The sequence below is a fragment of the Orbicella franksi genome, chromosome 4 (assembly GCF_964199315.1).
Source record: "Orbicella franksi chromosome 4, jaOrbFran1.1, whole genome shotgun sequence".
Lineage (NCBI taxonomy): Eukaryota > Metazoa > Cnidaria > Anthozoa > Scleractinia > Merulinidae > Orbicella > Orbicella franksi.
Window position 1 is genome coordinate 10,559,655 of NC_138148.1, and position 27,106 is coordinate 10,586,760.

The 27,106-nt window shown below is 40.5% G+C and overlaps 1 protein-coding gene across 4 annotated transcripts in view; it reads left to right on the plus strand.

Annotated features, from left to right (window-relative positions):
• LOC145484591 (delta-like protein 1) overlaps positions 1–27,106 on the plus strand; it is a 37,090-nt gene that overhangs the window by 4,735 nt on the left and 5,249 nt on the right. The window contains exons 1-11 of one of the 4 annotated variants that reach the window (XM_081463185.1): positions 8,579–12,673; positions 13,601–13,815; positions 14,995–15,267; positions 16,813–16,849; positions 20,434–20,697; positions 23,366–23,423; positions 23,992–24,122; positions 24,443–24,562; positions 24,927–24,976; positions 25,076–25,358; positions 25,831–25,860. In XM_081463185.1, the coding sequence (XP_081319311.1) occupies positions 13,705–13,815; positions 14,995–15,267; positions 16,813–16,849; positions 20,434–20,697; positions 23,366–23,423; positions 23,992–24,122; positions 24,443–24,562; positions 24,927–24,976; positions 25,076–25,358; positions 25,831–25,860 (1,357 nt within the window). In that variant the 5' untranslated portion in view covers positions 8,579–12,673; positions 13,601–13,704. Of the gene's footprint in view, positions 1–8,578; positions 13,816–14,994; positions 15,268–16,812; positions 16,850–20,433; positions 20,698–23,365; positions 23,424–23,991; positions 24,123–24,442; positions 24,563–24,926; positions 24,977–25,075; positions 25,359–25,830; positions 25,861–27,106 lie in introns of those variants that run through there. The other 3 variants (XM_081463187.1, XM_081463186.1, XM_081463188.1) reach the window with 3 other exon arrangements.

A 27,106-nucleotide genomic window follows, 5' to 3' on the forward strand; every position in this document is an offset into this window, starting at 1 on the left:
GGCGACGCCAAAATAGTGTTCTAGTCTTTACTATCTGCTGGTAGCCCTGGAGCTGTGTGTGATTCTTTTGTGCAAACGCCAGCTAAGTACTGAGGAAATAGAGAGCAATGGTTTGCCTGTCAGAAATTGTAGGTTATTTCAGCATTGCAGCAAGCCATTCAGTGTTTTAGACGTACATGTGCAATTGTACTTATACAGAGCCAGATGGGTAGCTACTTAGGCCAAGGTTATTCGTCTGGTAAAAATGGTAGAATTCATAAATGACCTGCTATATACTAGCAATGGGAAATGAAATATCGCCGATTGAACTCCATGCAAATGTCCAATTCGTGTTCATAGCCAGGCGCAGCGTTTCAGTTGTTCGTATCGAGTCAGATTGATGAGAAAAGAGAGGTCATGCAGCTGAAGTTACTGAGTGGTCGTAGAGGTACGGCAAATACCTCAAGATGAAAACTGAAACAATCTGTTGTTGTTTGGAGTTTCCAACATGGAAAGCCAGGTGGTTAGCAACTTAAAAAAGAGTCCCGGATATTGGGCTAAAGTCATGCTCGTTGGCTTGAATGTTCTTAAAATTGAACTCCCGCTGTTAAATCTGTGCCGGCTACAAAGCGAAGAAACTCGCTTTGTTTTAAGACATGCGTTTTTTTTGTTTCATTATGTTTTCTGGCTGATAAATGACCAGTGATGGCCTTGTCTCGCGGACGGGCTTCATGAAACATTTGTTCAACATATTTGGGCGTGTTAAAACCACTGTCAAAACAGCGCGATTTTAATTATGCCGATTTATTGGATGAACACAAAACTGTAAATGCCGCCTCGTGCTTTAGATTACTGTTAACCGCTGTGGTACACCTTGCAAATTAGTTTCACATAACTGATTATGGCTGATTCCTCATTGTTAAATGTTAACTTCGACATGCAATTAGTATTAAGTGATTGGATTCTCGGAGGTGCAAACCTCATTTGGAGTCTACAGATGAGTTTAGTCTGGTTGTTACACGCATAAAACGGGAAAACCCCGCTAAAAAATTATCCGGAAAAAGTACTTCAGCTGATAATTACTACCTTAAAGATGCACGAATTATGCGCCTTCTGTCTATTTTTACGACAATTATGATGATTATGTACGCTAAACCGTCAGCATGACTGCAGCACCGTCCACACCGTAGGAGGGCGCAGCATATAAACTTAAGGGAGCAGTCAATGTCTTACTTTTCCTTGCATGTTTTAAAATTTATTGCCAAGCACCTAAACGACAAGTAAAAAGTTATCAACTTGTTTTCAAGTTATTTATTGTCTGCATGGTCTATCATCATATTCTCTCAACTAATCTTCAAATAAATAGCTGAAAATGAATAAGGAGAAATCAGAGTTTTTAGAGAAGTAGTTATCGCCGTGATTGAGATCATTTTACAGCGGAAAAATAGTTATTACATCACCTATGATAATCAAACCAAGCTTTATATAGTAATCTAACATACAAAACCGCACGACCAGCATGAAGTTGGTCAAGGAGTTTCCAATGCTTTTTGTCTCTGTAGATTAAACTAATTTAGGCGCTTAAATTTCCCCCAAAAATGCGATAGAGTTATTATTTTTTTTCAAGATAAAGTTATCATTGCACAAAAGGGGCTGGGTTTCTAACTAAAATTCAGCAGTTTCTCACTGCGACACTTGTTCGCTACATCTCGTGCCACCCGCTCGATTTCACCACCAAACAGACATAATGCAAACCGCCAAGCCATGAATAACGTGGACTTTCACTGATTGTCTAAACTTGGCGCCTTATTTTGTTTATCCAGAGATGTAAACTTCGTGAGCCCACGATCCATCCGGTCAGGGTGTCCTTTCTCTCGCCGGACTGGCCCGAAATGTATGCCATTATTCAGTCGTGAAGAATTGTCGTGAACACTTGTTCCCCGGGCTACATAGGGTGTTTTCATATAAATTACAATTCCATGATGGCGTAGTTAAACGACAGAGATACGCTCGTCGCACATTTGCGCACGTCTTAGAACATCATGTGGACTTCGTATTTCAAGTAAGTGCAGGTTGCGTCTCTCACCGATGGAAGTTGCTTGCATTTTCGCGATCCTCTTACCCGAGATAGCTGCATGCGCTTATTGGAGCAGTTAAGCAAATTTTGCAAGATGTTTGCAAGGTGCTCAGTGCGTTTGTGTAAAGCCGCAGAGCAGCGATAACGAGAATGCAAGCAATTTTAATTTCGATTTATCACTATCCTCACACGTGTAGTAGACCCAAAACAACCGGGTTTTAATCCTTGTTGTTTTTCGCCTTTTTCGCTTTAATATTCTAGAATATATTGGAAATGAGTAAAAATTCTAATCACGTACAGTTTCATCAGCCGAATGTAAATTTTTATATTTATTCATCGTCGACAGATATCTTAAATTTGTCGAGGTGAATTTCTTCCCTCGCGACGATAATTTCTTCGCTCGAATTGATACACGTGTAGGACTCGCCAGTTGCGAAAACGCAATATCCATGACTTTTTTTTCGTGATTATTATTTTTCTTTTTGCAGTATTCATCTGCTGAATGAAAGTAAACTTGGTTTCATCAATCTCTGCCGTATTCCGTTTTTTAAACAGAAGATTCCCAGTCGGTGTCGTAATTTACGTATTCCACCAACAAATATTGCACCGGTTGTCGAGGAAGAACAGAAAAGTTAGTCTGTAGTGATTTGCCTCGAAACAAGATAAAGTCTTAGCTAGAGGACGAATCCTCGGCGAACCGTCATAGTAGAATGTCGTACAGCACTTGACAAACGTTAGGTAATTCCTGTTTCGAAGAAAAAGCGCAGAGTTACAATCTGACATAATGTTCGACTCGAGAACATATGCAAATGAAACCGCTTTGTGTTGGGAGAACATTTCCTTGTTCAGAACATTCAACGCTGAAGTCCTGCTCTCGACAAATTTATTTACTCTCAAAAGTTATGCTTGGAAGAGAGCTATTTTTGAAACAGAGGGTGATTGAATTTCATTACACACACATTTCACTCAAATTGAATGTATTTGCTCTAAATTTGTAATACGTATTTTACATGACAGTACTCGTTGATAGAGGTATAGCCAAAAAAACTTCCGTCGGCTCAAAAATTTGCATACCAGCTGGCCCTTAAGAAAAATAAGAACAACAACGTGGGAATTGTGTAGAATGCCATTATTAGTATGCTTATTTCTTGGCACGTGTTAACGAAATCGTTTCAGAGAGATTTACGGCGTGAAATGTTCAAGAAATTTCAACGCTTGCTTCGTAGACAAAAGAAAGGAAACTCGATCGCCCTTATGATCTCAAATCTGCGCGAAGACAAAGATGTAATATATTCTGCAATATTTATAGCGTTCGTAGCACCTAGTAAAGTTTAGGAATTATTTATTCGAGCGGATTTAAGGACTGTAAGAGAGAGTCTTCCTCCAAGCCATTTAAGCCGAGCTTTTTTCGTTTTTCGTTTATTAAATGTACTGAGCTGTTCTTTGATGGTGGTTCGCAATTTTCGCCGCTAAGTGCGTTTGTTATTAACAATAAAGATTGTAAGTTCTGCTAGATCCATGATGTAATGTGTCCACCCACTTTTGCCTGACGAAACCTAATGTCTAGGATGTGCGGGAAGGTTTTGCGTTGAAAATGTATCAATGGCCTCGAAGACGCAAATACGACCTGCTAGGTTTATAATCGCAACCACGAGGGGAGCGCGCGCTCACGGTTAGGATCGAGCTCTCGCCAAGCAGGTGCCACGAACAACTTGGAATAAGTCAAGCGGAGACCTCCCACCCTTGAAGCTGAATTTAAAAAAACACCTCAAGTTCAGCCAGAAAACGTTTACAAAAACCGTTTGTGGAAACAAATTAGATTTTGCTGTGGCAACCATGATTTAGTGGGAAAAAAAGCAAACGGGGCAAACAATGATAACTACTGAAGCGATGGAAAAACACTGGACGTGGGCTTTGCATTTACCGTTTCATTTGCAATGAATAGGCCTCGCGCTCGTGGAGTTTCTAATTGAAATCGAGAGCTAGAAATGTATCGTTTGAATTTCAAGTATTTTTATCACTGATGTATTTCATAAACTATGAGATTGTTTGTGAATGTAAGGTTTTTGAGGCACTCTGCATGGGACCCCTACCGTTCTCAATTTTGTCTCGACACGAAATTAGCTTTTCTTTGCGTAAACACACTGGCTATGGGACTTAAGTCGAATTTGTGCTTACTGTTTGCCATTACTCAATATTACAAGTGTACACCTAAGAGGAATATTAGATGGCTAATAGCAAGCAGGCTCCTAGGTAACGGAGAGCGGAACCGCTGAAAACGCATACCTGAGAATATGTCGCCACCATTTAAATTAACCGTATAATTTCGCAGCGATTTTGTAAATTAATAATAGTGGACGTCGAAGAATTGTCTCACTAGGCGAAGACGCTTGTCCCGGTCGAAATATCACTGGAAATGAGGTAAAGAATTAGTTGCTTTTAAGTGATTGAAGACGTTAGAAAAGAATATAAGATTCAATTATGTTTTAAAACTGGAATGAAGACATGGAGCTTTAATTACTCTTGCGAAATAGCCAAAAAAACTTTTCGTGTAAAAGTTCGTGATTTGAGTCTTGAGTGCTCGATTCATTTTGGTAATAAAATAGTCTCGTTATGGCTTACACCGAATTGTCATTATTCCAGGTTTATTGCTCTGATAAAACTATTACGCTAAATATAATATCCTATATTGATGAAAATTGATTGCGTCCAATAGTCAGAAATAAAAGGTATGTCGTTGCTCTTCAGAGCTAAATTCGTCTCGACTCTGAATATTTACGTTAATTTCATGCTTAGTATAGTGGTTATTTTAACACACTGCTGCTAAACATGGCATTAAAAATAGCCTCGGCCTCGGTACTATTATTACTGAGAAAACGCCATTGATTTTAATTCGATGACACACTTCGATTCATCAAACACCTTGAAAACGTTTTAGATGAGCGCAAAAAAAAATAAAAAAACGTTTTGATATTTCTTTGCGGATGAAAATTATCTTAATATTTCGCAAGCAGATAGACTGACGGATGATTCTGGTCACGGTTATTTTTTGGGGAAGCTAAAAAAATCCCCTGTGCTTGAATGATTAGACAACAGACGTCGGTTAAACTGGATCTTCAGTTACTATTTGTTTTTCCTTTCTTTCTTTTCTCCACTTTTTCTGGTGAGTTACAAATCGATGAACATGATGTGAAACAGTAGTACTTCGTTTTGAGTGTTTTATTCCTGTTTTAATTCCTTTATCGGACCATTCAACAGCATTCAACCCACACAGATGTTTATCTTCTAGGCACTTCAGTAAAGACACAACAAGAGAATTGAGATCAGTTCTTTTTGAGCTTCCCCTCATTTATTATCAACGCGAACTTGCAACTGTTTGATCCTTTTGTCGTGAAAAACACTTTCCAATGTGTTTATTTACTTAAGAGAAATGTCTTTGTAAATAAGGAGCGAATCTGGTTGGCAAGCAGCATTTAGGAAAATTTGCATGAATTAACACTGAAGGGGAGGCTTCCAAAAATAACCCATAAAATGACAAACTGAATTCCAAGCTCTAATATACGACTTTTCCTCCTACAATCATTGCTTTAATACTGAAACGACAAAAATGTCACGATTACTATACTAAATACTGTATTTCCTAGTGATCTCTGCGGGTGAGAAATACCCACCAAGATAGGTGGAACAGTGACTAACCCTCATTGTACCCTAGCCCCGCCTAAGTACCATGACTTCATGTGCGCAAAATTTACTTTACATTTAGAGTAAGTTTTTAGTTTGTTGCCGTTGTTCGCATTTTTCTTTCCTTCGTCTAGCTTCCTTTCCTAGCAATGGCTTTTGTGACTCTCGGCTTCTGGTTACGTTTATACTCTCCGTGCAAACGTTACCATTCAGGTGCATTCAAGTTTTTCTGTCAAACATGAGCAAACCAAACTGTTTGTGAGAAAGACGTTGATTTCGTTTTCACGAGCTTCAGACAAGGAAAAAAAATTATGTGTCCCCGACGAGGGTCAAACCCCGTGACATACGTCAGTGAAATACATCGGTCGGCGGTCTGATTCTCAGGCCACTAAGCTACAATGGGGCACGCTCATTTACTTGCTGGTTTCTTTAAAGTATGTGACACGCATTTTGCATACTGTCGGGCTACGAGCATTTTAGGAAGGGCCTTGTGTTTATGTTTTGTTTTTGGACATGTTTTTGACACTCAGATTTTCAAGCTTCGCTGTAAACCTGACGGAATCAAAGCGTTCTGCCTAAAAACGTACGGCAACGCTAGCAAGGAGAATGTTGCATTGCCTGTTGTCTTTCTGTACTGACTTCTCGGTGGCTTCTGTCCACCTTCATATGTAAGCACGAGGGAGAGGTTTCCTCTCTTTGATGGCGGCGCTGTTCAAAGTTGAGTGTCGCGACTCCAAGAAAAGCCTCTTGTTATAGTTTGTAACACCGCGTTATAAATGGGTTATAAATCTTGAGACATTTCGTAGCGTCCTTAGCCGTCCTCTTCAAAACAACCATGCAAAGAGACTGTACAAAGGTACAAGGTTCAATCTAAAATGAATATCTAACGAAGGAAATGACATAAGGGCAGATCAAGCAGAATTCGAAAAGTACAAAGTACGATTTGAATACAATCTGAGTGAGAGCAAGAAACTGCGACTACATCGTAAGGTAAATTACTACTCTTGGCTTTTAGGAAAGGTTTCAAAATCGTAAAATATAGCTTAGTGTAGCATGACTGGCGAACAGTAAATCCTCTCGTAACAAGGACGTAAACCACGATGGCTGGTTTTTTCGTATTTCTCGTGTCGACTTGCCTGAATGCTTTCCTTTCCTGTTCAACTAAGCCACATGTAGTCCATGAACCAAATGACACACGAGGAAGGACCGGTTGTAAGGCAAAAATTTTACTCTAGCGGTGTTCTTCAATAGAGTATGAATTCATTCTATACAAGGCGTTGTCCTTGGCGTTGCCGTCGTTATTGCTTAAGCTCCTTATGTACTAAAGAGGGAGTTTTAGGATTCATGACCCTGATGACCTGGATTTCATGACTGCTGTTTACAACTAGTGTTTTTTTTTCTCGGTAACTGTGAACTAGTCACTAACTGCTAGATAGTGGTGTTTGTTTTTTTGTTCACAATACTTCGTTCATTAGTCTACTATGCTTTGTAGCGATATAGAGAACTGACTGAGCTAAAAGTTTGTAAGATAGTCAAGGTCTTACATAATTCTCAATGGCTTGTTGTTATAATTACTTTGTTTTTATACTCGAGAATTTTGTGGTTAAAAATTCGTCTGATTTATGCTCTCGTGCAGAGAAATGTTTATACGATGTATATCTTAGAGAATGTAGTCAATGGTACACGTCACTAACAAAGGAAGGAAGGAAGTTTATGAAACATTTCTAAGGTAATTTACAACTATTTAGTTTCCGGAGAAAACGATAAAAATTAATGTAATTACCAGCAATAAGTGTCCACAGTGTATCCACACTCAAAAACAGACCAACAAGTTCATTCATCTTGTAGTAATTACAGGTATCTGCAAAAGCTATATTCACTGAACAGGGTATGAACTGCTCGAGAGAAAAAAATACGTCGCTAAGAAATTTGTTTCGTGACGATTATATATGTGGATGTGCACTACACAACTGTGTAGCCGCGTCGGGTTTATGGCGGGAAAACACCCGGCTGCACAGTGTGTGGCGGGAGTTTGTACGAAGCTGAGCGCAGCAGACAGTCCTCGAGTCAGCGGACGACAAACAAGAATTACGAGTAGGTTTCAATTTCAAACTTCATGTTGTTATTGTTCTGCTTTGACAAAGTCTTGAGGGAATGTTAGAGTTGGAAATAGCAGAGAAGGTAATCACTAAGTTAGTAGCCTCATTGTGTAATTTCGTTCCTTAATTAGGCTCCTAATCTCAGCGATCCTTGTGTTGTGAGTTTCAATGTATGCTAAATCTGTTATCAGACGTAGGTCGTAGCAGATTTTAGACATCTTTGAATACAAAGACCTACATTATTGTACTTTTGTAGCCCGTCGGCAGTAAAGACGGAAGTTTTATCGAGATTCATTCATGGAAAAAAAATCGTTTAGGAAAGATTTTCACCTCAAACGTTTTCGAGAACAACCGCTTGCTATTCGCAAACGTAAATATTATGGTTCTACATTTTCCCTAAGACAAGAATACCGCTGTGCAATTCGAGGCTTCAAAATTATTCTAGTTCATAGTTCAATTCAGTTCACAGTTCAAAATGAATGTTTCTCTTGAAAAACTAATTTTCGCCAACTGGGGCAGCTCTGGGCAGCGACGCAAGTTTTCTAATTATGGCGGATGTTGTTGTATTTCGGAGCGTGTGGTCTTCACAAACAATATCTATTTCTACAAAGATTATTAGATACATTACAGCTCAAAGAGTTTGTTTAAAAATTAATGCAAGCTTATTTGACGAGAGCGCTAACACGGGAAGTCTTGCCGCACTAGCCAATATTTGTTCAAGAAAACATCTCGACCATTCATATCTGCAAATTAAAACATGACGCCATCGTCAAATAACGACCTGGCAATTTATTACTAACTTCCTCATTAGCATTATCAACTTGACAAGAAGCAGAGCTTTTGAAATAGAAAACATCTGCTGTATACCCGAATTCCCGGCTCAGCTGCAGTGTGATCTCAAAATTTCTCCACATGGTCTCCAAACGTTAGTCGATTTTTGGTTGAAACAGTTTCTGGTTAGACTCAAGGTGTTCAGTTTTCCAGGCCAGTATGATCATGCTGTTCTTTATTCTAGCCGTTAAATGGCTGAGAAAATCCAGAAGAAAAAAATATCTAACACGCTAGTGGTCAGGTACAAAAAACCGCAGCGCTAGGCTGGACCCCCGTGGATGGAGTGATGTTTCCGCGAAAGGGGTAGCGCGCCATCGCTAACTGGAAATTCTTTCGTAAAGATTTGTTTCCTGAATTACCAATTTGAAAACATTACATGAAACTTGAAGTATCATTTAACTAACTGATAGCTAATCGAGGTCACTTGGTCAGCTTGTGAACTGATGCAACTGACATCACAATGTTGGGGTGTGACACGATCACGTGAGACTACAATAGACTAGAAATAAACTCGGCACCTTTTTGATCAAAAAACATCTTGCGCACATCATGGTCAAATTTGATCGAATTTCTGTAGTAATGGTCTAGCCCCGCCAAACGAAGTAGCTAATTGATCAGATAACAAGTGTTTAGAGTTAAGCTCCCCATCTCTGAACTTTTCCGTAACAGGCGGACCACCATGTTAGCCCCGTTTAATGTGGAAAGTTTTTCTGGAATGGGTTCGTGGGCGCTTAGCGAGACCGGAAAGTCTGTCTTTTGTCAAAATTAATGGTCATTAATTCCAGCCCAGCATTTCTTGGGCTGATATCTGTCGAGATAACGATAAAAAACTCGAGTAATCTTGGTATAGTGCACCATAATTGGATGCGAAAGAAAGCCAAATTGAGTTCGGTGTTACATAAGTTGTGTGCGGTCTGGGACGATCCATTGATATTTTTATAAGCCGAAACAGTCTTGTCTGAAGTAGAAGGTCCGTTCTTGAATACCACAAGGTGCCGATTCAAGACAAGCAGTTTGGTGGTCAAATTTCTGTTTAGGATTCTAATACCTCACTGTTTTTTAGTTTTTTCCGGTTTAAATGAGTTGAAAACGAGCGAAAGTGATGTCGGCTGCTAATTGTGTTATTTTTGAAAACACGCATGAATTCTTACACGCGACTAACATTGTACAACAGCTAAATTGCAAAGGAAGATTTGAGGTATGTAATGTATCATTTCTTAAATGATTTTCGGCTCTCTAACAAGCATCGAAACTTGGAAACGTTCATTAAAGACCTACAGCGAAGGCCTCGCTAAAATTCAACTCGATTACTCACGAAAGATAGGGGGTTAACCGTTTCTTTTGCAACCACGGCAGTTTTATGAAGAATTTAGGGGGCGTAGGCCAGATTCCATTCGGAGCTATCAAAATACATTGCAATCGTTTATAAATACGCTTTCCTATCGGAAAACGTGCGTCAATCCTAAGTGCCATAGTTTAAGTAAAATTCTGAGTATACTTAAGATTATTGCATCGATAGGTGTTTCATTAGAAATCTCGGTCAACTGTTTACAAACACTTGTATCTATTTCTGTCTCGTTGTTCCGTGGGGGTTGGTACGTGTTGATTTAGGGGGCTGGAGCGGGGTGGAGCTGTTCAGTTTCCTCTCGATACTGTTTTCCTGAAGGAAATATTGCGCTGTTAAATTCGAATATAAGACTAACTTCTTTTGTCACACTCTTTTGTATTCTGTATACCTTAGTCAGTATTTCGCGTGTAGACCTGACAGTATTCCTTTCTGCGGGATTTTAGCCGAGGGTTTACGAAACTGGAAACATCTCTGTCAAAACTGGCAGAAGTTCAAGTATTTTCTTTGTTATGCAAACAAAGCAAAAGAAGTGAATTGAATAATTGCTACTCGTGGCTTATTAAACCATAGCCGCCGGGTAATAGGACTACTTAGTTTCGCACACGTGTGTTTTAATTACTCATTTTTCCCTAGAGAAATTGTTTATTTATTCATACACAGGAAAAAATAGTAAGAGTAAATCCACTTTTATTTACGGCAACGCGACATGATCTTATAAACAAAACAAACGAACAAACATATCACCGATAAACAAACTTCCTCCAAGCTCAACCGTGTAATCCCGGTCACAAAGCGAATTTACAGGTTTACATTTGCAACTTTACACTCTCTTTTCATGAGAAGAGTGGTGCATTGCTAGAGCTTCTACATAGCTAGTTCAAAAATGCCAGTGTTCTTTACAGGCGTTCTCAAGACGCGAAACGAACGGAGCTCGAAAGAATTAAGAACGAAAGCCGCCATCTTGAAAATTCCGCAACAGCAATGCATAGCGATCGTAATACGTATCACTTCCCCTCCGGAGCTGTGCATATCTCTTAACACCCCGGGCTTGTCAAGAATGGTCAATTTATTGGCGCGTGCACCCTCCAGGGTGGTCTTAGAACGTCACGGCCTGTTTTTAAAATCTTAACACTGCTGACGCGCTGTTGACCAATTAGAAGCCGATAGCGACCGGAATCAGGCTGTAGACGTTGGCGTTATGTTTGTTTTAATTACCTTCGATTCCTAATTGCTCGCTTACGCTAGATTATTTGAATTGCAAAAATATTTGCTTTGGAAGCATATCTGACGATTTAGAGGCTCGTTGTTGCGGTTTCTGTTCCAAACTACAGGAAGCAAGGATCAGACTGGGAAAACCCAAGTCGAAAGGTCACGGATGTTGGTATTGTTCTAAGAACAGAACAACCAATCGATTGCAGCTGCTTATCTTGGTTTGTCAGAGATTTTTTTAATCCACTTCTGTGCAGGCCACGGTTTTGTTCGGTCGATTTTGTAATGCGTGTGCTTGACTGTCCACGTAAAAGCACCGCTGTTTGGTCCGAAATTTGCCCACAGTTCGCGGGTGGTCTCTATCAGTAGGAAAACCTCAAGACACTGATCAAAGTCCTCGCGCGGTCGCTCAACTCTTACGAGACAGAAAGCACATGACGGTGACCCGCTTGAACGAGTGCATGGGAGAAAGAATTAACATGGAATCCCACGCAGTCACTTAGGTAATGATCCCAGAATAGACTGGCGGGTAACGCGAAAACTATTCGCTGACCTGTACATAGATATCTGCTTGACTCCATTCTGCCTCGTCTGCTAATTCGTGCTTTTATTTATTGTGCAACTACAAGACGATTGTGCGTACGGAATGTAAAACGCTGTTGTAAGGCGAGCTGTGTGTTATTGACGCCGTTCGGCCGTGCTAAGTATCCATTTGTGGCTGCAGATTTAACTCACTCATCGATTTATCACCCGTGACAATCAAAAGATTAGCAAGGCAACTCACTCACTCGGCCCTCGGGTCGGCTGCGGTGCCTTGTCGCAGATTTCTTGCACAGAAATCAAATTGATTTGTTTGTGAGACAGTGGAACCTTGCACGTAACGTTTCGGAGCGAGGTGAGTGAGCGTAAACTTCGGATAAGTTTCACACGACATTGTAATCCTCGTATTAGGCTTAAAACATTGTTTAGAAAACGAAACTAAAGAACAAGATTAGCGACAATAAAAGACACCTTTTGTGCCCTCTCGTCTTTCGGAATCTTTCTTTATCAGTTTTTGTTTCCTGTTGGTAACAAAGGACATAAACAAACCGATCGTGTGAAGAAGTCGCGCTTCGCTGCCTCATCGAAAAAAAAATTCCCAGCTATTAAGAGACCACTCCAGAAATGAACAGTGACGGGAATTGTTCCCTAAAGAATTCACGGGGAGTCCCCCCACCCATATGTACGCATGATTACGCTGCTATGCTGTGTACCTACCTGTATCTCTTGCATCACCGGTGACTTGACAACAGTCTGGGCTGCCACCTTATCAGGTCTAGATTTGAACCTGTACAGGACTAAGCTCAATGAATGACTAATGGACTTGCTCGGCTGTTTTCACTGTTGTGGTTACCAGACTGCGGCTTTGAATTTAAAGAAATTCCCTGATCGTACACGGCGGCGAATTCGGTGAGTAGCGCCAGGTCAGCTCTTTCTCACGCGCGCGTCTTACAAACGTACCCCTGCAGTGTTTTTATCTGGTATCTCGAGTTATCTTGCGTATTCGTTCTCGCCGCAGAGGAAACAGTGGCGCACAGAAAGGACGACCAATTTAATTGAATCGATTTTTTAGCCTGGTAGGGTTTTTGGCATTTCCGAGTGAAATCAGCGTAGAAATTTCGTTTCATCAAACGCAGTCCATTGTGTGAGGTTTCCTGTATTAGTAGAAATAACGAAAAATCAGCGATAATATTACCGCGATGGTGCGATAATTGAAACATTTGAGGACACATAAGCGCGACATATCGACGAAACAGTCAGATTTCAATGGTCCTCGCTTTCATGAGGTAGAAATCGTGTTGTAGTTGATATATTTTTGTTATTTTTCCGTTGGTATGCTTTGTTGCGTGGACAAGCCCATACACGTCCTTCACTCGATTGCTGGAGCGAGAGGACCATCTGTGATCCCGGGGGTTGAATTTCTACGCAATAATCATCGGCCTTTGACTTGATTTAGTGAAACCATTGTCTTCAGTTGCCAAGTCCGTCTCAAGCGCGAGCGAAGTACTTTGAAAGAGGTCCCGAAAGAGTTGGCTGTTATTCTCCAAATCAATACGTCAAACCCACAGGGTTCGTCTGCGATAACACTTTGTGTACCTTTCAAATCAAGCAGCCGTGAAAAACGTATCAGCGCGAGCCCGTGAAAACACCTCGCGCCTTGCGTTGCGTTACGCATCTGACTTTCAATCTGGCTTGACGATCCGAGCTGGTGGAGATCTTAAAGATTGTCTTCCGCTTCCCAGTTTAACAGATGATGACAATTGACAACTGGTCCGTTAAGGAAGCTCATATTCACGTAACCAAAATTTAATCGCAATTATCTGCATGCTCTTTCAGGCTGTGCCTTGAGAGAAACGACGCACGACCATCACACCGAGGACTCGAGTGGGTTTTACCACACTCCGTGAAGATTACACTTTAATGAGTTGGGCACGAAACTCATGCATTTGAGATACTTCATTCGGCATTCACTGGCCGCATTTTTGAAAGGAATACAGCGCCCAAACCTTGGAGTACTTGTGATTTTACTTTTGGCTGCGACGCTGCCTCACGTGAGTAATATACCATTTTATATTATTGTCAAGCCTTCATTTAAGACTCCCTTTCCATTTCACTTGACATTAATAGCGGTTTTGTTGGGATGTTTGCGTAATTTTTTAATCATAGCTGTTCTTAATTCGCGGTCAAGCTCGGATTGTCGAGATGAATAGATCAACGAATTAGAAATCAATAGATCTACAACTTTGAGATATCTTTCTCATAAATTAGCCTATCCAGTCATTTTTCGCACCTTTTATCGACAGCAAGATTTTTATCTACCTCAACCCTCTAAAAACCACTCTATGACCCTTTTATTTTTCTTTTGGGTCGTGTTTAGAGCAACCCTCGCAAAACCCTTAAAGAACTTCAAGCAGTGATTTCTCTAAAAACGTACTTCACTAAAGAATGGAAAACAGCAGCGCGCGCTGTTGGAGGCTCGCGCGCGATCGACACGAACTTTTTCCATTTGGCGGATATTTCGTTTGTATTTGGAATTTCCTGTTTTTGAAGTACAAATTTTTATTTAAATAAAACCTGACGTCACCCAGGCGGACGAGCAAATATACAAGATTAGTAAAAAGTTATTGTTTTCAAGGCATGCTCAACCCAGAATAGGTGCTGTATCTACTGTCTTATCAGTTAATGTGCTTTATAAAGCATGCAACTGTAGTGATTATCTCGAGTTATTGACTTACTTAGCTACACAGGAAAAAAATTCCTTTTAGTGTAAAAGCTTTCTGTTTTTGTTTTCTTTTTGTGGCTGTTTTTGTTTTCTAATAAGGCGACTCGCGTACTTCAATCAACACTTGTTAACACGGCAGAAAGACTGAAGAAGACGCAAAAATTCTTAGCGGGATAAACTCCGTTCTAAAGTCCTCTTCAGTTTCCACCTTTATTTTACGCTAAAACTAAAAGGATTGCCTCGTTGTTAACCTTTGACTCGGGATTATGTTTTACTATTCAAATTTAACGAATAGAATGAATAAATTTAGACCCGCGAAAAAAGTACGCTTATTTTATGAGCTAGCGCCATTTTGTTCCCCACTTTTCTACAATTGCTGTGCTAAATCTCAATCAGGGTCTTCTAGAAGGACTGATCGGTTTTTTGATAGCTTCACTCGACCAGTTTTGGGGAATATATAGACAGCCTCTTATTTCCCGCTTTAATTTTATTTCTGTCATATTTTCAGACTCGGGCAACAGGAATGTTTGAAGTCCGATTCTTGGACTATGCGAATCCTGGGCAAAGAACCGAGCAGATGGCGTGCTGTAGTGGTCAAGAGGTAGGAGGGAACTGCTCTTCCCCCTGCAGCACGTTCTTCAGAGTCTGTGTCAGGCCTCTGGCCGATACCACCTCCTGTATCTTCGGTCAGAAGAACTCGGACGTACTGGGAAACAGTTCGTTTGCGATCCCGTCCAACAGTCTGCTGCAGATCCCAGGGCCGGACAGTTTGTCATGGCCGGTAAGACTAAACTTAGCATTTCCAATGGCCTCCGGAACAAAACGTGATTTTACATAATTTGACACAGTTGAAGTACATGTAAAAATATCATTTGGTCATACTGCTTTTGAACCTGCTGCACCCTTCCGGAACGAAATTTGGAGCAATGACACTATTTTGAGATTTTGATCAACGGTGTCAGTAGTTTTCCATCTTCTTTTCCTGCTTGAAACCATTTAATGCAACACAATATACTTAGACCTATTTCCGTTCCGTCGACTGATATGATAGAGGGTTTCGATCTTGTGTGGGAAATTTCAGTTTCGAAGTTCGCGCGATTCTAAAGTATCACTTAACATGTGTCTCACGTTAAGACGTTTTCATTCTATTTTTGTGAATACCGAGTTTGTGAACGCACAAGAACAAGGTGTTCCTATTGGAAAATGAAATAGCTACGGTGTCGCTCTCTCAATTCACGAACCAAAAACGTCTGTGGCGTGTTGATTTGCGTTTTTTTTTTATCACAGATAGCACAAGGCTCGAAGCGATAAACGAGTGAAGGCGATGAAATGCAATAGAGGCGACTGGACCACCGGTCTTGTCAAGGTGTAACTCGCGCGGGATCGTAAATGTCTGTTTTTGTCGATCTTTGAATCAAATTAGATGGCGGAACTTGACTCGATGTACGATTCCGTTTTGACAAACGGAAGGATAATAAACTTGTCGTCTGGCAGTCGAGGAACTGGCGAGGAAATGAAATCATTATATATTGAGAAAATGACCTGCGAAACTATGACTTCTCGTCAGTTTTGGATATCAGATACAAAAGTGGATCGTAACTGGCTGCGTGAAATCTAAAACTTGAATCTAAGACTTCGATCCTTCGAAGCTCATTTCCTAGGAAACAGAGAAACCGCTTTGTTTCGGAGAGCAAGAAAAAAAAAAAGGAGAAAAAAAAACGTTTGACATTGTCACCGCGCGGTTCTCAAATATTGCTCAAACGGCACGAAAACCAATATTTTTGTGCTATTTTTAAATTTTCTGTTATGATAAAAATTTAAAGTGATAATGTTCAGCGGGTCTATAAGCGAAGTGAAAGATCAAGTTATATCGATGACAAATTTTGCTCCATGTGTCGTGACTGCCATGTTGGCACCAAACCGCTCAAGTGTAGTTTTGGCGAGCATTTGTTTTTTCCCACCACGATTCTAAGGCGCTTGAACTTGTTCGCATATTTCTTCAGAAACGTTCTCTCGCATTACGCAAGCAAAGAGTTATTTCCATATTGGTGTAAATATATGACTTGCTACTTGATTGATAATTATTCAGGCACGTGCCACAGTTCTTCAGGAATAAGCCTCGCGATTTAGCTGTAAAGTGAATTTGAGTGCCAGCTTCTAAAGTTATTTACCGAAATCCAGAGCGTTTGATCGTATTACACGTCGTCTTCAGCCTGTTTTGTCTAAACCCGTGCAAGCATGATTCTCTATTCCGCGCGCGTGTAGAATGAAGGTGTGATGCATATTATATCTCTACTAATTATTCTCGGTGTTTTCACTTTTTTAGGGGTCATTCTCTCTCGTCGTGGCTGCAAAACATAAAGGTAAGATACAGTTTCTTATCTTAGTGTACCAAACTTTAATTAAAGATTAATCGCGAAGTTTCTTGACAGCAGACTGGTCCTTGCGTTGAATCTTGGAATTTCGAACTAAAACAGTTCTGGTATGTCGTTTAGTGAGGCTAATAAAAGTGTTTATCATGCGGGAATGATGGATCCGCGATAACCTTATAGTGCTACTAGACGTTTTGATGACTGCGTGGATTAAAATAAATTTGTGTCCCATCCCTTAAGAAGGGTCACATCGGCACGCGAGAGGTTATCTCTAGCAGCCAGATTTCATGAGCGGTGTGATCATTATAGACCGCTTACACTTACTCAGAACATCAAATAATAAACTAGCGCTTTCGACGACTGGAATACTATTTCATTTTAGGAGATGTGTAGATAACAGATACAGAAAGGGGGGAGTTGTCCCAAAAAATAGAACGTGAGCGCCCGGTTTTTTGGCTTGAATTCTTGCCTGTCCTTAGGTAAAGCTAACAATTTTAAAAAGAAAAACGCCATTGACGGTCAAGTACACTCCGATGGTCTTCTGAAAATCACACGGGTTGAGCGTAAAAAAATGGTACGATAACATTTGTTTTTTGATGAAACCCGCGTCGAATAGTTGTTTATCTAATTTAGCCAGTGTTGACTTAATTCGCATGCTAAACACGCGAACTTTACCTCCAAGTTAGCCTTGATGTGTGGGTAAATGCCTTCTTTTGAACATTCAAATGTATCTTGTATTAGCAAAGAAAATTCCTTGGGATTATCAATTTTATAAAAAAATCCACACTTAGCTTTCTTAACCCGTATGATCGCCCCACGTCGCATCGCGATAATGGCGAGATAATGATACCTGGACAAACCGCTTTAAGCCCGTGATCGCAAAGAGAAACAAAGAACCGCAGCGTTTGAGGAGTCAAATGAGACGTAATGTATTGATAACCTTTTGTGTCATCGCATTGTTGTACTGTTTGGCGGGGCGTACATTGCCTCACCGTATCTCCGAATCGATAAGGTTAATCCTCGCTATTGCCTCGTTATCTTATCTTCCATCAAAATATTGGGCTTTAGCTTGGACAAGCCTCCAGAATGGAACCGATTCGTTGTTAGTTCGTTTGCTATTTTCGGGGCACGCTTAGTTGTCCGTGTGCGTTCTTAAGTGAAGGCTGGGAGCTGGACAAGTGTTCATTTCTTAGAGGATAACGCTGCCATTGTAAACAAGCACTTCAGTTAACAGACAAGTTTGTGAGAGATAGGTGAAACTCGCTGCCCTCCTTAACCCCGATTTTTCGTTCTGGGCTTCAACTTTGAGGAATTTCCATCGACTAAACGCAGCCTTGTTTTTTAGAGTGGGCAATTAGGGACTTTTCTTCATTGGCTATCATTCATTACTCTATCCTAACGCCATTTACTTGGCATGGTTAACCTATTTCTCTGTTACATTTCCGTTTTAAGACGTGAACTAGTGATCCGATAGTCTAGAATTTCTAAGATAATTGTTCAGACAGGACTGGGTTATACAGCTTAACTCGATAGCCTTAAATGGAGCTTTAGAGTATTATCCAGCTCAGGAAAAAGGCAATTATAGGTTTTAAGAGATTTCAATTTCTTTGGCGCCTCAACGGATCGAATTGCTCTTTTCACCGAGCAGCGTGTCTACGCGAAATCAATCTAGGTTTAGATACTTAAAGCCTATTCTTTGTGAAGTTTGTTCCAGCTCAGGAAAAAGGCAATTATAAGTTATAATAGTTTAAATTTCTTTGGCGTCTCAACGGATCGAATTGCTCTGCACACCGAACAGCGTGTCAACGCGAAATCAATCTAGATTTACACACTTAAAAACTTATTCTTTGTGAAGTTAGTTCCTTCCGTACTTCAACTTTATGCCGGGGAAGATTGTCGAATTATTTGACATTTGAGTGCTTAATGTTTGTAAACGCTTAAACGGTGGGAGGCAGATTCCCCCAAACAAATATCACTAGAAATTCACTTGCTACAGTCGTCGAATTTGGGAACACTGCTAAATATGAGATATTCTTTTCGGTCGCGGCGATAGTTCATATAGCCAAGGCAAATACCATTCTTATAAATGAATGGTGGTTTAGCAAGCCCGTCTCGTTCAGAAATTTGCTCGGGCATGGCCTTGAATAATGGTTCCTGTCTATATAATGCAAGGCAAGAAGACAATTACTCATTGTTGAAGTGGCAGTTTCCATGAATTTTATCCACTTTTTCAAGCTGTACGTTTTGATCCGTTTTCTTTAAACCCTAGTCGCGTTTTTGAAAAAGAAACCGTCGTGGTAGTGTCTCTGGTGAAATGATGTTTCTGGCGCCAAGTTTCCTAGCAGGAGGAAGTTATGACTAAAGTAGATACTTTGTGAAACGATTGTTTCTATTGTGTTTGCACAACACAATCAAAAACCGGAAGACAGGTCGATCAAGTTAGTTGTGTCACCTAACATGTACGCGTAATGTTTGTATTGACTGTATTCCTGTAGCTTGTTAAATCAATTGTCGAATTCTTGCCTCTGGTTCTGTGTGAACATATTTATTCAGCTGCCATGAGAAAGCATCACGCCCACTGAGTTTCAAAGTGTTTGTGCACGCACACGATTTTACCACATGAATAGTGTTGTGTTTCTTTATTCCGTACCCACAATTATTCGCTTTAATGCGATAATATGTTTTAGATTGAATCCGTATTGTGCAAGCTTGGCAGTTTGCGTATGGATGCTGATAGCTCGGGGAGCAAAAGTTCTTCGTCTCCCTTATCATCTGGAATGAGTTAGTTTTCAAACGATTAGCATTCATTCTCCAGACCTGAAACGACATTAGTGGACCTCAATAAAATGCCATTTTAGCAGAACTGGTAAACTTAGCCTGTACTAGTTGAACTTTGTTTCCCGACCTGCATCTCTCAGTCAAGCAGCGAGACCTGTTTCTTCCAGGACCCGTGTGGCAATCTAGCTTTCTTTCCTCATTATGCTGTCTCTTAATACTCGATTAGGGGCTGGCGTCAATTCAAAGGCGCCAGTGATCATTTTCCACGAGAAATCTGGCCAAATAATGGACACTTCGTATTATCGAGTTTCCGCTGCTAATTAGAAACGAATGTAACCTTGTAAGTGCGATTACGATCGTGTTTGACAAATTTCAAGCTGACTTGATCTCAATCCCTTTTAGGCATGCTGGGTGGCTTTTTTTCACCCGCTCGTTTGCACGCACTGTAGGTGCCGTTGCTAATCTCTTTGTATTGCGTTATACTCTGTGGTACAACTGTTAAACGGGAACGGCGGTCTTCCCGATATCTCACTATGACAATAATTAAGCGTTGGCTTTACGACGTTTGCTAAGCTATAATTGCGCAACTTGCTCTCAACCAATCCAACGTTGGTGCTGTCTTTTCAACCAATCAAGTGCTATAATCCCCTCTGCTCTGCACAACTTTTCCCGCGCTAACTAGCCATTGGTTCCACTTGTCACAAGTAAACATATCTCGAGTTTTGATTGGTTTGTTGTACTCAGCCAGTAGCCGACAACCGCTCTAGCTACATAACTTTGTTGTTCATCTCTTTCAGGAGTTAACTCGTCAGTGCTAATTGAACAAGTCGTTGTTGAAAGACAGTCCCTATTGCCCGGTCCGCACTGGCATAATGTCAGCCACGTGGGTGAAGTGGCCAATATAACGTTCTCGTACAGAGTGATATGCCAGCAGAATTATTATGGAGACACGTGTTCCAAGATCTGTATTCCGCGAGATGATCAGCTCGGCCATCACACCTGTGACAGCAACGGCACGAGGGTCTGTTTACCAGGATGGAGAGGAAATTACTGCGATAAAGGTACCGTTGACTTATTTAAAGGAGCACAGCCACTGTATTTTGAGTTATGTTGGCCAGGTACATAACAAAAACACCTTTAAATTGAAGAAAACCTCACAATAGTATTTTACTAAGGTAGAAAAACACCAAATAGATAATAATAAACCATAAAGGAACAGGGGTGGTCAAGGATGGAGAAGATTAACGCTGATTACAAACGGTGAACTTGAACAATTTAGGCTAAACTTTTGAAGATGTGCAAACCGTGACGTAGCTTTTGCCATGGTTCTCTGTGTCTTGACATGTTTTCTGAAATAACCTACAGTACCTGATAGTAAATGGACTTTTAAGAGCTCGGTGCAGTATCATACTATTTGCCAGGTGTAAAAACTATGTGAGACCGGAGTCGAGGTAGCGCTGGGTTCAAGCAACCTTCTTGCCCGCTGGTACAAAGTTTAAAATAGTTCGGGATGGTTCATTCAAGGCTGACGGAGATCTCGATTTACAATTTTAGCCTGAACAAATGAAGCACAATTGCTGGCTGTTGCTTTTATTCAACAATGTTGAAGAGCTGTTTAGAGCGGTTTTTATTTCAGTGTCGAAAGTTATCAGGCAATTACTGGCTGAAATAGTCTTATTGGTAAATGACTGGTTTGGTTTCGGTTTTACGACACTCGATTGAAAACCGCTCTAAGAGAAAAGAAAAAAAACGGTACAATAAAAGCAGAGAAGTCAGAAGAGTTACTTGCTCCCTGTGCTTTGCTATCGAAAACTCATTGTCAACTTTTTCTTCTGCTTAAAACGATAAACATCACTTGAGTGGAACAACTAATCAATTAATGCGTTTTGTATCAAGGCGTTGTTAAACCTGAAAGGAAAGTGTCGAGCTGCCTTTTAGAGAACTGGCTAGCCCTGAGTTCTCAAGAAAGCTATCACTTGAACTTCCCTAGCTTGCGAGCGAAGACCGACAATTCGCGATTTTGTACTGAACTTACTGCACACCACTCTAAACCGCCTCTCCTAATAACTATTTTCTTTCTATATTTTTTTAAACTACTTTCTTTGATGGTTTGTATAAAAAGCCCCTTTCAGTTCAGCACAACACCGTACCGTTCCCACGCGGCCAAAATTGGATCATGCGCAATTACGTTTGAGGTCTCCACTAAACGTCTCTGTGACACAAAGAATTGCAACAGGAGAAATTTCACAGCTATAAACGGTTTCCAAACATGGACTTTTTAGGTAGTCTTGTAGGTTAATTGGAAAATGTTCAGTGTCATGATTTTACAATAGCGTTACCATTTTGCGCTTTTAGAAGGTTCGCAAGGTGAACTTTGTATCAACGACTTCGATTGTTTTCGTCGATAGTTTCCGTGCGGAGTGTTTTGCCCTGTAACTCTTCTTTTTCCTCGGCGATAAGATGTTTGGCCTTTAGCCATATAAAGATCCCTTTTGCTATCTAATCGCCGCGTCTCTACTGATAAAGCCAGGTATACTATCACTTGTTTATGGTTGCACTTTTATCTTTCCTAAACGTTGATTGTAAAGCAACAATAGCGCGCTTAACTTCATAGAAAACCTGTGATGGATATGCGACATCGCTGTCGAATACCTGCAGGCGAAGGAGACAATTTAACGGTCGCGTTACGTAAATGTTAGGACAGCTGGTCGTTTCTAGCATGTGCCAAAAATGTTTTACATTGTGGGAAATATTCGTTGAGTTAGTTTCAATTCGCCTGAGAACTGTGATTAGTATGCGCTCTCACGTTGCTCAGCGAAGTGTGGAACCCAAACACGGAACATCAGTAGACCGTAAAATCAACAATATTTGAATGTTTTCAGCCGGCTTCGTATGTATTGTTTAAGGTCGCCCCTGATGATCACTTATGTGTGAAGGAGCACGACAAGCTTATTGTTTATTGTTGATTCATAATCTAACTTGCGTGCTCTCGATTCGCGACGTTGCGCTTACAGTGGACAGGTCTCCCGCTGTTTGCCCTTATCTGCCAGCACAGAGATCTTTATATGTGGCCTTTGGTTGTACAAGACCTCTTTTTGAAAGCTGCAATTTGTTTAACGTTTAGCATCAGCAGGTGTTAAGGAGGTTGTTTTCTGCAGCTGGCGGGAGCGCGTGACAAGGTTGAAACGTGAGCTACGTGCGAGGAGATAAACATCAAAACGTTTCTGGTTCGGCATTTTGTTTAAGGTTCGTACGGCTTCGTAGATCGTCGGTGATAATCGATCGAGCCCGAGCCCACTCTCCGGACGGATAGCGCACCATGAAAAATTTAGTCTAAATTCTCAATTTCTTCTGTAATTTCATTTAATCCTCTATATCTTAACTGCCCTTTCTTCTTTTTGTCTATTATTAGTTCTTTTTTGTCTTTCTACCGTGGAATATTATTTTGAGTTTTCTTGTATTATAAACTAATTTTCTGCATCGCAAAACATGACTTCTCCTGATAATTGCCTCTAAACCTACTTTAAGAAGAACTCTACTATTTCGCTAAATGTTATGTTATCAGAGTCCCTCATTCTTCACTCCCTCCCCTCCCACAAGCACCATTGTGGCATTGTCCCTTGCTTTATCACCCCCATCTCGTCCCATGGTTGCGTAGCCTTTCTAGCAGTACCAGAAGTGTTTTCTGTGTTGTTAGTAACAGATCATATTCTTCTGTTGTTCTTTCAGCAATTTGCGAGGGATGTGACACCTCGCACGGATCTTGCATTAAGCCTAACCATTGCAAGTAAGACAATGTTTCTGTGCCTTTTTTTGTTGACTTTACAGCCTTGTGCACAAGTTGCCACGAGTTATCTTGTGCATTAGCGGTAGAATAACGACACACTACCTTGGATCGTTACAGCTATTCTTGATTCTTAGGCCTTGTCCACTCTAATGCGTTTTTGTGTGAAAACGGATACGTTTTGATGCATTTTCTCCCATTGTCCACACTAAAACGCCCGAAAACGCTGATGAAAACGGAGACTTTCGAAAACGGTTTCAAAAGCGGAGTATATTGAAAACGCCCCATTTCTTGTGTGGAGGGGTGAAAACGGAGGCTTCTGAAAACGGTGACGAAGTAAGCGTCATATACTGTCGCTTCACTTAGCGTTTTCAGGCGTTTTCGTGCGGACGACAGGCGAAAACGCCTCAAAAAGCGTGAGTTTTCGAATGAAAACGCATTAGTGTGGACAGGTGAAAACAAAAGGAAAGCACTAGTGTGGGCGAAAATATATTGCTTCGTTTTCTTCGAGATGAAAACAGGGGCTCTTCAGAAGAAACTAACATTCAACATGTGTTGCTCCTGTTTGCAGATGTCAATCTGGATGGCAAGGTTCAAACTGCACGGAGTGTGAAGTGTACCCTGGATGCCTTCATGGTACTTGTAACAAGCCATGGCAATGTCATTGTATTAACGGCTGGGGCGGAGTTCTTTGCGATCGAGGTAAGATTCTCTAACCAATCAGAGCGAAGCTGTTGTACTTTTGACTAATCACAAGCCCAGTCGTCTCGACTTTTCCCGCGCTTTCTAAAGGTATTATATTTTCCCGCGCTTAGCACCATTCTGATGTTTCCCATCTTTGCCACTAGTTTTATGTTTTTTCTTCCAGTGTTCATTTGTTTTTTTTGTTTTTGTTTTTTTTTTTTTACGTATGAAACGCATAGCTGTGTACGTTTAACTAATTTAGCGACCTGTTTGAAGGAATTAGCGTTATACGCTGTGACTCAAACCACTGAGATCTCTGCTCTCCGTGTTTCTTTCAGATTTGGAATATTGCACCCGACGAAAACCTTGTAAGAATGGGGCTACGTGCACAAATATTGGTGCGGGGGGGTATTCCTGTGCCTGCAAAGACGGCTACACTGGACAAAACTGTGACCAAGGTGAGCTGTTTAAAGAGGTTACTTAAAAAGCGCGCAAACATGGTACGAAATAAAGTGTTACCAATGTACTAATTTTGATTTCAGTTTTGTAACTTTTCGGTGAGGTTTTTCTGTTTAGACATTTTGTCCTTCAGTTTTTCAGCTTTAGTGATAACCCTAACCCAAACCCCTTAGAAGTGAAATATATTTTTATACAAGGAAAATTAAAACTTCGGTTAGCTTTAGTCTTGGGTTAGCGTTAACCAGCTTTTAAGCAACCCGGCCCAGGTTTGCAACGGGTTAATTCCTGCTATCATTTTACAACAAATCAAGCTGAATTTTCTATTGGTTATTTAATGGCGCATTTGTCTTTTTTGTCTTTCAGAAATAGACGAATGTTCAAGCAACCCGTGCTTACACGGAGGAACGTGTACGGTAAGAGATTCACCTCAAAGAATTTATAGACAAATCTTATCAACGCGTGAATCCCTCATTCACGGATCTGATTTTTTACATTTTCACGTCTTTCTTTAGGATCTAATAGGAGATTACAACTGTTCGTGTCCCGAGGGATTCGGCGGGAAACAGTGCTATCCCGAATGTGTGCCTGGTGCATGCAAAAACGGCGGGTCTTGCATTCATGGACCCCGTGGGTACACGTGCCTTTGTTCAGAGGGATTTACCGGAGACAGCTGCGAAAAAGTAATCCCGACAGATCCCGCAACTACACCCGGGACTACGCGTCCAAGTAAAACAAATGCAACCGTTGATGACTATAATACGACGACAACAAATCCCGTTGCAAACACTACTGTTGGTAAATATTTGAAACATTTGTAGTTATTGTTTTACCGCAATTAAACCGCATTTGAACCACAGAGGAGCCGCGCGCACTCAAAAGAGGTTTTAGTAAAATGAGTCCATATGCGGTTGTATCGTAGCTTATCGAGTTTTTCCGCAGTTAAACCGCATTTTGACCGCAGATGTGCCGCGCGAACCCATTAGACGTTTTAGCAGGATAAGTTTAGCAAGTTATCTTGCTTTGTCGCACCAGTACCTTCTGTGGTGAATTTAAAACAACCTACATTTAAACGAATGCGTGAATGTCTATGAAGTATAGGAAAGTGTTTCGTGGCAATACTTTCAGTGTTGACGATGTAAGCGAACTTCTAGCGTTTAAAAGTTATATGCAGTGGCTAAGATAATTCAATGTTTCGCTATTTCTCATGAGTAAGGTTACTCATTTCGTATATGGCTGAATATTAACTGAGCTTTTCTCTTCTTTACAGAGCAATCCCACAACGATAGCAGAGGAACAGGTGAGATGACATTTTTATCTGTCATTGCGACTCCTGCGTTTTCTTTTCGTGTTAGTCTCTTCCCTGACATCTCTAATCTGTTTATTTATTTATTTTTTTTCAATCGACGGATGTTTTATTTGCCAAAACTGTAACAAATGTTCTGACTGTTGTATGGAATGGAAGTTACACATGGGAAGTAGCTTGCAAAGGTCTGCAAGATACAATTGAATGCCACTATCTCGAACCCTCAAGGGAAAGGGGAAAAGGTTCGAGATACCAATAGAAAATTAATAAATTAAGAGGAAATGATTTAAGCTTGAAATAGCGGGGAGGTCGAGATGACAAAGATCGAGATAGTGAGGTTCTACTGGAAGTCGTTATACTGCGCTTAAAGGAGCTCAGTCACAGTATTTTGAGTTATTTTGATCACAAACAAAATTACCTTTAAATGGTGGGAAACCTAAGAATAACAATTAAATAAGGTAGAAAAACACCAAAGAGATAACGATAAACCATAAAGGAACAAGGATGGCTAAGGATGGAGAAGATTGACACGGATTACAAACAACGATTTTGAAAAATTGAGGCTAAACTTTTCAATATGTGCAAACCGTGAGTGAGCTCCTTTAAGGTCTGACCAAACGTGCGCAAGATTTCAACGCGATATATTGCAGCAATGTCCGTCACGCTCAACACGTCGCCACCCTTTCGCGCCATCCAACGCACTGCAACATATCGCAACAACGACAATCTTGCAAATAATAATAATAATAATAATAATAATAATAATGATAATGATAATAACAACATTTATGACGCGCAAATTTCATAAAATGTTCAAATGCACATGACAAGATTAAAAACGGAATAAAAAGGCTAAAAAGCTAATTAATTACAATTAAAAGTAAACTTCCAATGATTTTAAAAAGCTTAAATTACAATTAAAAGTAAACTTACAATAATAAAAACAACTATGATAAAAATGCACGACGGAAAAGGTGAGCAAAATGTTGCGTTGAAATGTCGCACGCGTTTGGATAAGCCTTTAGATTTTTGCAAGATTTGAGAGGAATCCGAACAGAAGTTGGAAACACAAGCCACTTGTTGTCAAGTGTTTTCATTTTCAATCCACTTCGATCCTTGCTATTTTTAGCCATCGTCATATCCTATTGGTTTGCTGTCATTAGTAGAGTATCGTCCTGCAAAATCAATCCATTATTGTCGCGGACATATAATTTATTTCTTGCTCTTTATTCGTTGCCAG